Source organism: Mustela nivalis (assembly GCF_964662115.1).
Source record: "Mustela nivalis genome assembly, chromosome: 14".
NCBI classification, from domain to species: domain Eukaryota; kingdom Metazoa; phylum Chordata; class Mammalia; order Carnivora; family Mustelidae; genus Mustela; species Mustela nivalis.
The window spans coordinates 10,333,063-10,347,927 of NC_139033.1; the positions used below are offsets into that span (position 1 = coordinate 10,333,063).

Consider the following 14,865-nt stretch of genomic DNA (forward strand, 5'->3'; position numbering starts at 1 on the left):
CCTAGAGAAACACGTGCCACACACAAACACACACACACACACACACACACACACACACACAGAAATAAGAATAAGATTATTCACTTTAGCACTGTTTGTTAACAGCAAAAACAGAAACATTTAAGTGCCCAATTCATAATGGTGAAATAACATATGGTACATCCTTACTACGGAACATCATGCAATTACTAAAAAGAAGGCAACAGGCCACTATGTACTAATAGTAGATGTTAGAACATTCATCTGGGTGGGGCCCAAGATGCACAACAAAGTTAGTATATGAAAACACTTTTGCATACAGTGTTTTTCAGAAAACAGTGCTATATACCTCCACAGACACACATACACATGTAAGCACACACATACCTGTAAATGCCTCTCACACATGTATGTATGTAAATGCCAAGAAGAGAGCATGGAGGGATACACATCACACTGGTCACAGGGACTTTAAGTGGGTGGACAAGGGACAGTGACAAAGGCAATTTTAACCGTAACCATCATGTGTTTGGATATGTGTATGACTGTATTGCTTAAATAATTCAAATTAATGTTTAAATGCTCACACGTCACGACAAGTATAATTTATATGACCAGTGAAATCACTGATAAGGACATTAAAACGGTTATTACAAATATACTCCCTATGTCCAGAAGGTATAAGTTAAAAAGGGACACACAGAAGGCATTAAAAGGAAACAACAACAATAATAAAACTTCTAGAGATGAAAAAAACAATGTCTGCTATGGAAAACACACTAATAGTAATAACACTTCAGTGTTTCTTCTGCAGTGACACTGCAGAAGAAAAGATTAACTTAAAGACACGCAGCCAAAGCAACTATCCCAAATGAAACAAGGCGGAGAAAAACAACCGCACAAAATGAACAAAGCCTCAGTAGGCCTCAGGTCAATGCCGAGCAGCCCAATATATGTGTAATTGCTGTCCCGTGTATGCAGAAATAATAAAACATTTCCAAATGCAGAGAAAACTCTAAAGCCACAGATTCCAGAAGCTCAATGAATCCCAAGCAGAAGGAACATAAGGAAAACTACACCAAGGCATGTCACAACCGAATTTCTTCTACTCTCTCTTCTCCAGAGGGTCAGTTAGAATCAGCTTACTCTGTTTTTTTTTTTTTTAAGATTTTATTTATTCATTTGACAGACAGAGATCACAAGTAGGCAGAGAGGCAGGCAGAGAGAGAGAGAGAGAGAGGGAAGCAGGCTCCCTGCTGAGCAGAGAGCCTGATGCGGGACTCGATCCCAGGACCCGGAGATCATGACCCGAGCCGAAGGCAGTAGCTCAACACACTGAGCCACCCAGGTGCCCCAGCTTAATCTGTTTATTCTTACATGTTCTTAACATGTTCAACCTGACATGGCCAATACTGTATCAGAAAAACCTCTTAGTTTAAAATAAAATAAAAAATTAAAAAAATAAAAATAAAAATACTGTATCAGAAGAACCTGAGTATACCTTTCCTCTCTCCACTTCTTTCGTTGTCATAACAATCACTCGGGAGTTCTCTTGAAATACCATCCGCCAGAAGTCATTCACCGTGTTTTGCAAGCAGCCTTGCGTGGCAATGTAACTCTTTTTGGGCTTTGAATTGTTGCATTTGGTTTCAAACTCAGGCTAGAAATTTTAGGAAGAAAATGCATCAAACACTTGAATGTTGCTTTCAGGGTCACAAGCAACAGAAAACATAAAATACAAACAATGGCTGGCAATGTACGGTCAGAAAACACTGTGGGAAACAAAGATTACCATGATAATATTTGCATTGATGTAATCTGAAACGGGCTCATTGGGATCGCCATCGTGTAGGACAACCCTGGTATGATCAACTGGAAGAAAAAGAGACCACAGTCATACCTCCTCAGGACACGTCACTTCAAATCAGTTACCCTTCCACCCAGACCAAGTTCTGTTCACCTCATGATAAAACCACATAAAAGATTAAATCCTAAATGAGCACAACGATCTGAACACCATATGATGCCTCATAATGCTATCTTTAAGACAGAAAAAGCAGCAATGGGAACTCCCTGGTCTTGACCATTTACTATGGATCTACAGGATATTATCACGGGGAGAAGCTGGATAAAGAGTACATGGGAACCGGGTGCCTGGGTGGCTCAGTGGGTTAAGCCTCTGCCTTCGGCTCGGGTCATGATCTCAGGGTCCTGGGATCGAGTCGCGAGTCGGGCTCTCTGCTCTCTGCCTGCTTCCTCCTCTCTCTCTCTCTGCCTGCCTCTCTGCCTAATTGTGATCTCTCTCTGTCAAATAAATAAATAAAATCTTTTAAAAAAGGTTTTAAAAAAAGAGTACATAGGAACCTTCTGTATATTTTTATAACTTCTTGTGAGTCTAAAAGTATTTCAAAACAAAAAGGTGGATTTTTTTTAAAACAAAAGGAAGAGGAGCGCCTGGGTGGCTCAGTGGATTAAGGCCTCTGCCTTCGGCTCAGGTCATGATCCCAGGGTCCTGGGATCAAGCCCCGCATCGGGCTCTGCTCTGCAGGGAGCCTGCTTCCCCCTCTCTCTCTGCCTGCCTCTCTGCCTACTTGTGATCTCTGTCTGTCAAGTAAATAAATAAAATCTTTAAAAAAAAAGGAAGAGTAAAGTATAGATAAATAACATAATGTCTGAGATTCACTTCAACATAATTTGGGGAGAGAGGAAGAGTGGCTCAGAGTATAAATGCAACAGGACTGGGTATGAGTTAACAACACTGAGAGCAGGGCGGTGGGTATGTATGGTTTTTTATACTGTTCTGTCTACTTATGAGTATATTTGAAACTTTCCATAATACAAATGGTGGGATCTTTTTTTTAATGAAGCAGAATGAAATACGGTATCTAGAAGGTAAGATTTTGATAGTATCAACTGACTAAATTCTGTACAAAAGTACATGATTGATACAGGAGTCTGAGTGCTCTACCTAAGCAACATATTTTACCATAAGGGGAGGGGCACTCCTGGGAGACTCAGTTAAGTGTCCAACTCTTGATTTGGGTTGTGAGATGGAGCCCTGCGTCAGGCTCCACGTTGGGTATGGAGCCTGCTTCAAATTCTCTCTCTCCCTCTCCCTGTGCCCCTCCCCACCTTCCCTCTCTTAAAAAATTATTTTACAATGGGAATTAGTAATACAGCTGCATGTCTCAGACTCCCCATCTCTAAAGAAATAAGATGTTAATCAAGAGGAAGCATCTGACTGGGATTTTTAAGAGAGGAAAAGGCAATGATACTCTATTCAAGTACTGCATACTATTGTTCCCGTCACCTTTTCCTACATCCCTGCATCTTACTAACGAGTTCCACTAGGTCTCCTGAGCAGAAAGGAAAACTGAGACATAAACAGGATGAGGCTTCCCCAAGGACATGAGGACCATGCTGTGACTCAGACTGATTCTCTGCAAATTCGTATCGCCTCTTCTCACTACTATTAATGCCTCCACTTTCTCCCATCCTCACCTACACACAACTCAAATAACCATATTGATGCGATATACATATGTACTACGTACGTGTACCTATGTACACAGAAAGACCATGTTACACACACACACAGGCACGCACACGTACACTCACGCATGCGAGCACAACGGGTTTATGATACCTGACTAAATGGCTTGGATCTGATGAGACATTACTGCACTGCTCACCAAATTTGCTCATGCATTCCAATAAAACTTTCATTGTGAAGTTTTTGAACACTGAAATACACACATATATATACAAACAAGCCCTATTTTTAAGTTGGTAAATACATTATGCATGCACTGCCATCAATCTGTATGTCAGATTTAAATTTTTCTTTCTTTCTCTTTTTAGATAAAGGATATAAATCAGAAGAAGTTCTCAGTGTTCCTTCCCTTCCCCCCAGCGGACCGCCCTGCATAGCCACCTCCGGAGACCCCTCCGAGAAAGAGCGTGGCTCTGGGGGCTCCGATGCCCATTCTCCCTTGCTTGCAACCTTGCTGAAATGGTCTATAAAACTGGGAAAATCAGAACATCTGCTTTCTATGCTGGGGTAAGAAGTAAGTGAGACCGATGCAGAACCTGACACAGGGTGAGCCTTCAGGAAAGAGGGGCTACAACAACTGCTTCGTGCCATCTCTGGGGTCCTCACCCAAGCAAGACCTCCATCCTTCCAGGACCCTTGTTCTCTGTGGTTCGGCTTGAGCTCTACTGGGCAGCACTCGGGTGTTAAACGCCTTGTGGATACCTCTGGGTCCTTTTCAAGCTAGGTGTAGGTATGTACCTGTATCTCCTGTAACCCGAGCTCCGGAGGTCAGGGAGCAGAGCAGTTGAAGAGTCCTTGAGGGGAGACTGCCTATTCTCCAGAAGAGGGAATGGAGTCCCAGCGAGGAGGTGGGCCTTCCCCAAGCCCCACAGGCTGAGTGCTGAATGAAGGGCAAGGACACAAGCCTGGGCCCCCTAAGGGTCTTGGTGTGGCCTGACCCTGGGAGATGGCAAGCCTTGAGATTCTCACTCTTAGGCAGATAAAATTAATTAACAGAAGGAAACAACCTACTCAAGGATCACCTGGTGGCAGTCTGACCCAGGACGGGCAGCACAGAAATGCGGTGAACGTCAACCATCCCACCACGTTTGACGATTCTGGAAACCACTCACAACTGGAAGGGGCTAAGGCCTCGGATCTTCTGAGGAGGCACGTGGCACACAAGAAAAGTTACAGGGACACTGAGGAAGCCAACACTCCAAGAGTCACTGTTACTGAACAGAATATTAATACTTACAGGGCAGGATGTTTTTGTATCTATTTTTGTTCTTATTTTCTTGCCTCTGACCCTCTTTTCGGCTGTAGAGAAGTTTGCACTCCTGCTGTTGTAGTGTCTGGAGGGAAAAAAAAGTAAATATTATTGCACATCAAAAGCTTTAAAAAAATAAAATAAAGCATGGCTCAGCAGTTCTGCTGTAAGAATTTTATCCGAGGAAAGGTTCAGGGTTGCGACAGCTACAGGAATGCTCATCTTAAAACTGCATCAACAGTGCCAAAAACAATTTCCGGCAAGAAAGGGCTGCCTGTATAACACTGACATTAATTCATACAAACAAATGTTCTGAGGCCATTTAAAAAGACATTCTAGGAAAATTTTTAATGCCTTGAGAAAATGATCAGGGTAAGTGTTAAGTGAAAAGGTCAGACTTCCAAAACAGTATTATTACATAAGCCATATGTTTGCATTCACCGATGTAACTAAGAAATGGCAGAAGACTATACATCAAAAAGGTAATGAGGATTGTTTTCTTAGGGTGGTGGGATTATAAAAGCCTTTTCTTCACTTTTTTGGCCTAATTTTTTTACAATGAGTTAATACTTATTAGTAGAGAAACCTTTTAAAGTAACAATTATTAAGAATGAAAGTCGGCGGGAGGAGTGATGCCTGGGTGGCTTGGTCGGTTAAGCATCTGCTTTTGACTTAGGTCATGGTCCCGGGGTCCTCGGATCAGGTCCAGGGACAGGCTCCCTGCTCGGTGAGGAGCCTACATCTCCCTTTCCCCATGCCCCACTCGTGTTCTCTCTTACTATCTCTCTCTCTCAAGTAAATTAAAAGAGTATTTTTAAAAAATTTAAAAAGGCATGAAAGTCAAGGTGCCTGGCTGTTTCAGTCAGAAGAGCATGTGACTCTTGATCTCAGGGTTTGTGGGTTCAAGCTCCACACTGGGTGTAGAGATTACTTTAAAAAAAAAAAAAAAAAAACTCAAAGAATGAAAGCCAATGAGCATCAGTGTAAAGCATATAAATAACAGTTGTGATCAGGCTCTTGACTTCATGATCTGCTGCCTACTTTTACCATTGTTTAATTCAGAGCAAGCTCCAACAGAAGAGGTACTGGGTATGGCTGGATCGGGGGCATGCAAGCTTTGCTCCTCCTATGCCAGAAACCCACATTAGCGCGAGAGGCAGCCAGCCTGCGTCTACACAAACACCCACTCCCCAGGTTTCTCCCAGCCAGAGAATGAGGAAGAGAATGTTAGATTCCTGGAAGGGGTCGAGAGGGACACTTCTGTAGGGGAAGGAGGTGGGGAACATGATCAGGGGGAGACTAAACAAGGCAGCCACAGTGGGACTAGCCCCAGCGGAAGAGGAGACATGGGGAAGCAAAAAGGACCCTCTGGAGAAGCAGACAGGAAGGTGGACAAGCCACGTTCAAGGGGTAGGTTTTATTTTCAAAATTTAAAAAAGCACCTCTTTTTTTTTTTTTTTAAAGACTTGGATTTATTTGAAAGAGAGAGATAGAGAGCGCGCACAGGAGCGAGGAGAGAGACAGAGGGGGATGGAGAAGCAGACCCCCCAACTGGCAGGGAGCCCGATGCGGGTCAGTCCCACGACCCTGAGATCATGGCCTGAGCCAAAGGCAGATGCTTAACTGACTGAGCCACCCAGGCGCCCCCAAATGTACCTCTTTAAGGGACCATTAGTTTCCAAAAAGTCTAATTTGTGAGAAGAAATCACAAGCAGGCAAATCAAGAAAGTGGAAGGCAAACTAAAAAGAAGAAAATATATGTGTGCTGTGTATGTATATATAAATTCCAGCTCGTAAAGGTTTCTACCAGGAGTGAGAGTCAATGTTTCATAACAAGCAGCCCACTGTATTTCCATTCCATTTAAGTGAATTTCACAGACAGGTATGAAAGTCGGGATTTTAAATTGCTATTTGAATCTCGGATTGAAAATGCAGCATTTGGCCTTGACACACGGCTCACAGCACAGGCAGTTAGCTAGCTGGAGCCTGGGCAGGAATAAAATACAATGGACTCAGAACTCCGATGACGAGACGGTCATTCCAATTTTTAAAACGAGCCCAGATTAAGTAATTAAAGCCATTTGCCTTCTGCGGGCTGGCATTTCCTCTGAACTGTGAGCCAGTCTTCCCGAGCGATGTCGCCACGTTAGGAAAAAAGGTTCAGTCGTGGTTTTCAGATAGGCAGGTGAGGCTCAAAAAGCAGCTCAAACGCTGCAAACTGACTCAGCCACTTAGAAGTCAAACAAGTGAAGAGAAACAAGATCCACAAAAGCTATAAAGAGCGGCGGGGTGGCGGGGGGTGGGGGGGAGGCGAGGAAATAATTAGCTGCTTGATTCAAAACGAGCCTGACAGTGAGGCGCTCAAGCGAGCACTTAGCCCAAGTCTCGGCTTCTCAGAACAAGGCACTCTTCTCTGAGCTCAGGAGGCCTGCCTCTAACCTCAGCTTCTGCTTCGCTATCTGTGCCTCAGCTTCCTCAAGTGTCACGTGGGAACAGTCCTAATTACCTACCCCGCAGAGATGGCGTAAGAGTTAAGGGAGATTACCATGGAAAGTGCAGAAACACGCATGTTGGCTGGACCCTCTCCCCAGGTCGACCAGGGGCTCCCCTCATCCTGCATCAAGTTACCAGACGCCTCTATCATGCAGATTTGGGGGTCTGCACAGCACACAGGCTGAGACAGGCCTACGGGCCCCAGAGTCTTCAAGAAAGGACAAGCCTAGAGCACCTGCACCCTGGGCACCATCCGCGCTAAGCGGCAGCGGCCGGCAGCTGTCACAGATTAATAATGACTAACTGTGTGTCTCCCCCCAGCTCTATCCTCGATGCCCATTAGTCCATTCTCATCTGTGCCTGGGGCCCAAGTTGTCTGAACACATTTCATTTCCTGCAGAGGAAGGCTGCCATCCATCTAGAGTGCGGCTGAAAACAAAAAGAACTCAGAAGGGTGACTGGCCATACTCTGCCCACCGAGGCTCCCTAACTGCCCCCGAGATAATCAGCTACCACCTGCTATGGGGTGCACCAGGCTGATGGCTGGAAGCAGCAGAAGAATATCCTATAAGCCGGCCCCCGCAGGCTACAACCCTTCCGTGGTTTATCTTCCACAACCTCTCTCTCACCAGCAGTCCCTGGGGCACAAGAAAGCTGCAAACGACCTGTCAAGTTAAATGTCACTGTGTCTCCATCCGCATCCTCCACTGGGCAGTGGCAGGGATGCTAATGGTAATGACAGGCAGAAAAAGGGACAATGTAAAGCTGGGACAGAGGCTGCAAGGTACCCCATTTGCCCAAGTATTACAAACAAAGAATTTGGATCGAACGATGAACCCTTAAAAACATGCTAGAGGCTAGTTACAGTCTCCTGATTGCACGAGCCAAAACAGATCTAGAGCCAAACGGATTGTATCAGATTTTAAGCCTTAAAAGGCATTAAGAGAAAGCCAATCCCCTGCTCCACAGTGTACATTCTGAAGCACCCGGGAGCTGGCGCGCCTGGTTGGCTCAGTTGGTGGAACATGTGACTCTTGATCTTAGGGTCATGAGTTCTAGTCCCACCTTGGATGCAGAGATTACTTAAAAATAAAATATTGGGGCACCTGAGTGGCTCAGTGGGTTAAAGCCTCTGCCTTTGGCTCAGGTCATGATCCTAGGGTCCTGGGATAGAGTCCCCATCGGGCTCTCTGCTCAGCAGGGAGCCTGCTTCCCTTCCTCTCTCTCTGCCTGCCTCTCTGCTTACTTGTGATCTCTATCAAATAAATGAATAAAATTTTTAAAAATTATTTTTAAAAAAAAATTTTTTAAAGAAGAAGTGCCCAAGAGCATGACCAACAGTGGATGGGACAAATGCTCATGGTGCAGAAACATCCCCCTGACATTTATGATGAATGAACACCCCTGCTTCCCACTCCCTGGGGCCCCTGCCAGCCTAAATGCCAGTAGCAGCAGTCCCCACTTACTGTAATGACCAAAAGAGACCCCCACATGACTTCCAGAGCCCTGACTGAAACCACTGGACCTGACTCTTGACCAGAATGCCATGAATCCAAATGGAGCAGGATCAAGGAGAGACAGACAGACAGACAGCAAACAAAATGGCAGAGCCTCAAATTGCCAAGCACCATGACGACAGCCCAATGATCATTCTGCCTGCACTGTTCTGAGCAGTGGGGACAAATCAAAAAAATAACACCACTAACCATTAAGGCCAGACCAAACTGTACAATTACTCGGCTTCTATTTTTTTTAAAGATTTTATTTATTTATTTTGAAAGAAAGAGAACGAGTGTGACATGAGCGCCGGGGCGGGGGGGGGGGGGGCGATGGGACAGAAGCAGAAGGAGAAGGAGAAGCAGGCTCCCCACAGAGCAGGGAGCCCAATGCAGGGCTCGATCCCAGGACCCCGAGATCAAGACCTGAGCCGAAGGCAGAGGCTTAACCCACTGAGCCACCCAGCCGCCCCAATTTACTTTGCTTTAGAAACTAAACTAGAGGGGCGCCTGGGTGGCTCAGTGGGTTAAAGCCTCTGCCTTCGGCTCACGTCATGATCCCAGGGTCCTCTGATGGAGCCCCGCATCAGGCTTTCTGCTCAGCAGGGAGTCTGCTTCCCCCTCTCCCTCTGCTTGCCTCTGCCTACTTGTGATCTCTGTGTGCCAAATAAATAAAATAAAATCTTTAAAAATAAATAAAAATTTAAAAATTTAAAAAACAAAACTCAAGGGTGTATATATGATGGATGAGGTGGGGGAGGGGTGGAGATGGAGAAAAGAAGATTAATAAAATGTTGGTAAGTGTCAAAGCTGGGTGTTGGGAAAAAGAAGGTCCATCACACTATTTCCTCTACTTTTGAGTCTTTGAAAACTTCGATAATACGGGAAGGGTTTTTACAAACAATGTAATAATAAATAAAAATGTAAAAGCTCCTATTAGCTCTCCCCCCACATACACCCCACTCTTGGCCATGGCCTCCTGAAGGACAGAGAGGGAGCTGAGAAAGGCTGTCGGGCAGATGGTCTCCCTGGCTCTGACGCCATGAATAATTATTAAGACAGCGGTAACCACCTGGGCAGGATCCAAAACCAGGCCTTCTACCCGGTCTGAATGAACTTCTGTTTTCCTTTGGCATCTGTCCCCTATGCAGAGGAACGCTGCAATTTCTCATCCCATCCTCTCTACTGCAAACTCTGCAGTGTCACCAGGCACCACGGGCGGGTGAAAGCCCCCACTTCCTGACACCACGCTGCACAGCCTGTCACCACTTCTGTACAGTGGACTTGGGGCAGCTTGTCCCCAACACGTCCACAGCACCAGCTGGGAACGAAGGGGCAGCTGTAGACTCCCGTCACCGGAGAAGGCCCCATATGATGGACAAGCACTTATGAAGATGACAGACAGAACTAACCCAAGATCTGGCCCCCAACCAGCTGCCTATCATAAGCCCCGTCTCCTTTCCACCAAGAAGGTGGAGAATCAGAAGAAAAATGAATTAAAAGGCACGGTCCCTGTAGAAGAACAGGTTCTGACACACGAAACTGCACCAAACAGTCAAGACAAATCCATAATTAAGTGTGGAATTAATTATGTGGTGTGGAACTTAGCAAATGAGATCCATGAAAACTAAGTGAAGCAGGTTTCTGGAAAGAGCTGAGGCCTGAAGCAGATGAAATATTGAGACTGGTCCAAGGAAGAAAGGAAGACATCCCAGCAAGTTAGAGAGGGCAAGCAAATGTGGCCAAGAGGCCAGAGCTACTAAAGGGTGAAGGAGGGGGCGCCTGGGTGCCTCAGTGGGTTAAAGCCTCTGCCTTCAGCTCAGGTCATGATCCCAGGGTCCTGGGATCAAGCCCCACAACAGGCTCTCTGCTCAGCAGGGAGCCTGCTTCTTCCTCTCTCTCTCTCTCTCTCTCTCTCTCTGCCTTCTGCTCTGTCTACTTGTGATCTCTGTCTGTCAAATAAATAAATAAAATCTTAAAAAAAAAAAGGGGGTGAAGAAGAATGGCAGATGAGTCTAGAAGCTGTGTGTTAGAAAGTGGTGGCAAATGGGGTTAGATGCAGAGAGTCAGAAAAACAATGGTGGGCCTTGACAATGAGGCAGAAGACTCTTCAACAGCTGACTGAAAAGAAGCATGGACTTGGAGTCAAGTCTACGTGGAAGTGCACCGTCAACCATGTGTCTGTCCCATGGGGACAAGTTTCTCACTTTGTTTGGGCTTTAGTTTCTTCATCAAAATGCAAAAGGGGGAAAGGGGGATCCGCTAATGGTTTCTGAGCAAAGAGGGACAGGAGATATGCTGAATGCAGATTCGCATGAAGGGTGAATGAAGGTCAGACACGGGGGAAAGAACAGCTTGTGTCTTCCGGGGTGATGAGAGTCTGCACCCCCGGTGTCAGGCAAGACCCCTCTGCCACAGCCTCCCTGAGCAGCCCTGAGCAGGCGCCTTGCTCTGTCAATGTGCCCACGGATGCAATGAGGTGCCTTTCCTAGCCCAATACGCAGCACCAAGTAGACAATAAATGCTAGTTTCCTTCCAACCTCTAAGAGCAGAGAGATGTTAGGAAAGAAGATTCAACAGCACTTGGTGAGTGGCAACGTATGGGAGAAGGGGACAAAGAGGAACAATGAGAGGCTCTTCCTTCCGGCCCACGGAGCCACAGGGTAAAGAGCTTGAGCACCGGAGACAGTGAAATAAAGGGGGCTATTCGGTTTGTATTTCGGTTATTCGGTTATAGGAATCTGCTTGACTCCTATTTTGAATGCTCAAATTTGAAGACACAGGACAGCCAAGAAATGTCGAAGGCATGATTTAAAAGGCAAAACCAGAGCTCAGAAGCACGATAAACTTTGATGTAACCAGCATAGGTTGAGAATGCATGTGCCCCCCCAACAGAGAGCGAATTTCAAGCAAGATGAACAGAGGGCCCAGACCGTGTGTTCGAGAACCAGCAGAGTTAGCCGGTCAGGAGAACAAGCAGCAAACAGCAAGAGGCACAGGAGGGGAAGGAGGCAGAAACCAGGTGCATGCTGCCACAGGCCACAGAAACCAAGAAAAGCACACCGTGGGAATGTGGAGCTGGACAGTGGTCTCCAAAACAGCACCGGGAAAGAGAGGCTAAAGCGAAGACTATTTATGACACATTAAGAAAGCCACTGCGGTCTGTCACCAGTGTTCGCTCGGTACGTTGGAAGAAGTCACATCCCAAGGTGAGACGGGCAGGAGCTCAGAAGAAATGGAGGCCGCAGCACTGGGCAGCCCGATGCAGAAGACAGAGGACGATGGCTGCAGCGGAAAGAAGCAAGGTCGTTTAAGGGCAAAAGGGAAACGTGAGGCAGAGATGGGGAAGCCCCCGAAAGCACCTGCAGTTCCCGTGCTCCGGGAAGATGTCAAGCCACTCCAGCCAAATGACCCAACTCCAAAGAGAAAAACCTGACACCGGAGGGGCAAAGAACAGAACAGAGAGAGGCGCCAAAAGAGAAAGAGTCCAAAGGAAACAAAAGAATTTCTGAAGAACGGAGCGTTTAGCTTGCAGAATAAAGCCTCGAACCGCGGCAGTACTCTGCCCACAGGAAGGCAGCAGGTCTCCTATGAAGCAACTGGGAGCGCAGGCCGACGTGGACAATCCTGGCTCCGGCTCCAGCCTGCCATCCCGGCACCTTCTTCAGCACAAGGCTGGAGCCCTGGCGGGGGGCTGCCGTTCAGGGGCAGTGGGGCTCGGCCACCAAGGGGAAGGAAGATTTCTGCTGGAGATCGCCAGCCAGAATTATGATTCTAGACACAGCGTTGGGGTGCAGTTAAAGTCTTGTTTCCATAAAACCGAAGCGTCTCCAAGTAGAATTTATAGCTCCCCTGAGCAGGATGTAATCACTTTAAGGAAATCAAACTGGACTGTGGGTTTGAAGACAGGCATTAGCTCCTCCTGGAGACACGTCGGTTGGCAGAGCTGCCGGCAGGATCCAGGACATCTGTGTAGCTGTCAGGGAAATGACTGCAATGCCCACAAACTGAAAACAGCTTCAGACCATGACAGAGAGAGGCTTGCGTAACAGGAGGACGGGCTTTAAAAACAAAAAGCAAATTACTAAGGAAAACGAGCTTTACGGCGCTGGGAAAAAAATAACCCCAGCTGATATGATGTTGTGTGCTGTTTGTATGGGTGTGTGTTGTGGGTTTGGTTTTTCTGTTTTTTTAAGTCTGAAACAGGAGGTTCAAAGCTAAAATTGTTCTGAAATTCATTCCTGCCACCCTGAATCAGATCTTCTTGGGCAAGTGTGTAGATGTAAGTGTGTAATCTCGAAGACTAAAATGTGTGTTCACAATCCTCGAGCAGGGCCTCCCCAAGAAAACTGCATGGGAGAAAGGAGGCCCATCTCAAAGCAAAGCCTGGAACATTCCCCCATAGTTTTTAAGCATCAGAAAGCTGTTCCCTGTTGAATATACAGTCTGAACCCAATACCTCTTTCTCTCCCCGCCCACCCCCGCCAAAAACAACTTCTATTCAACACTCAATACAAACACATCCTTTGCGTCTACCACGCACCAGGCTTTCCTGTAGTGTCTCCTGGGGGCTGCAGGAAATAAGACAGGACTACCTGTCCTTGTATAGCCCACGGGCTGCTTTGGGTTCTTTCCTTAGGATAATACACACACAGGAGACCTTAAATAGTAGGATTAACTCTCTCTCTTTTTCTGTTCATCTTTATGGTTTCATTTCAGCAAAACCTCTTATTCCAACAGACCTAATAACGTCATCTGCTTCTGTGAATTCACGGTACAAGAGATAAGCATGAAAACAACAGCCACAGAGAGTGCCCGTGAAGCCCAAGGACAGCAAGGATTATCAAGGAAAGGGCAGCTACTAGGTGCACGTGTAATAAGAACCGATCCAGGTGTGCGGATAGGGATCCAGGAAGGTTTTCCTGAAAAAATGACCCTGAGGCTGGGAACTGAGGAGTGGTAGTAAGGTGAAGTGAGAAAGGAACATTCTAGTACAGGCCCACCCCTTACACCACAAGAACAATCCTACTCCCATCAGATGTCTAACAGGCAGTTCAAACTTTAACAAGTCCAAGATGAGGGCGCCTGGGTGACTCAGTGGGTTAAGCCACTGTCTTTGGCTCAGGTCATGATCTCAGGGTCCTGGGATCGAGTCCCGCATAGGGCTCTCTGCTCAGCAGGGGGCCTGCTTCCTCCTCTCTCTCTCTGCCTGCCTCTATGCCTACTTGTGATCTCTCTCTGTCAAATAAATAAATAAAATCTTAAAAAAAAAAAAAAAACAAGTCCAAGATGAAAATTGACCACCTGCCCCCAAACCCATTCTCCCAGTCTCTCCATCTCAGTAAATTGACTCCATCCTACCAATGGCTCAAGCCAAAAACTTTCATCAAATCCTTGCCCCAACTCTGTTGTACCACACAATCCATCGACTCTACCTTCAAAACGTCTCGAGAACCCAGCCACCTCTGCTGCTGCTACCCTGAATCAAACCACTGCCACTTCCCTGCTTGGATTACTGTGATTTGCCTCTTTGCTGGTCTCCCTGCTTCTGTCTGCCCCTTAAAGAGGGTGTCCCATGTGGTAGCCAGCATGATCACATCCTTCCTATGCTTAGAACCCTGCACAGACTTTCGGTCTTTCTCCAAGTAAAAGCCAATGACCTTACACTTTAAGTATTACAATACTTGGAAGAGAGTGCAAAGACCCTCTAAATGCAGCCACGCAGTATGCACATCACTAAGACGCACAGGGGCTGAGTTCAGGTTTCAGACAAGGCACATCGCAGGCACAGAATTCTAAGATCATAACCTGCCTTTTCACTTATGTATCTCATTTCAGCAGAACTTTACTTCATTACAAACAAATCTAGAACTGTTATCCGCTTTTTCCCATTTAAAAGGAGAAATATACCAGAGACACAAGATGTTTACACAGACCAAAAATGGGCAGTCTCTAGGAAAAAATCAGACTTGGGGTCACAACGTCTTCATGCTACAACATAACCCTAGAAGATCAACAACCTGAATTTATTTTAGGAGCAAAAGAAAAAAGACTCAAAGCGCTTCACAAGAGACTCTATTTAAGATGCGTCCAAC

At 46.2% G+C, this 14,865-nt stretch overlaps 1 protein-coding gene across 1 annotated transcript in view; it reads right to left on the minus strand.

Annotated features, from left to right (window-relative positions):
• The window catches only part of PTPN11 (protein tyrosine phosphatase non-receptor type 11), an 85,751-nt gene that overhangs the window by 26,271 nt on the left and 44,615 nt on the right, over nt 1–14,865 (minus strand). The window contains exons 7-9 of the mRNA XM_082698431.1: nt 4,770–4,866; nt 1,772–1,851; nt 1,481–1,639 (exon numbers count right to left, since the gene is read on the minus strand). Of these exons, the coding sequence (XP_082554557.1) occupies nt 1,481–1,639; nt 1,772–1,851; nt 4,770–4,866 (336 nt within the window). The remainder of the gene's footprint in view (nt 1–1,480; nt 1,640–1,771; nt 1,852–4,769; nt 4,867–14,865) is intronic.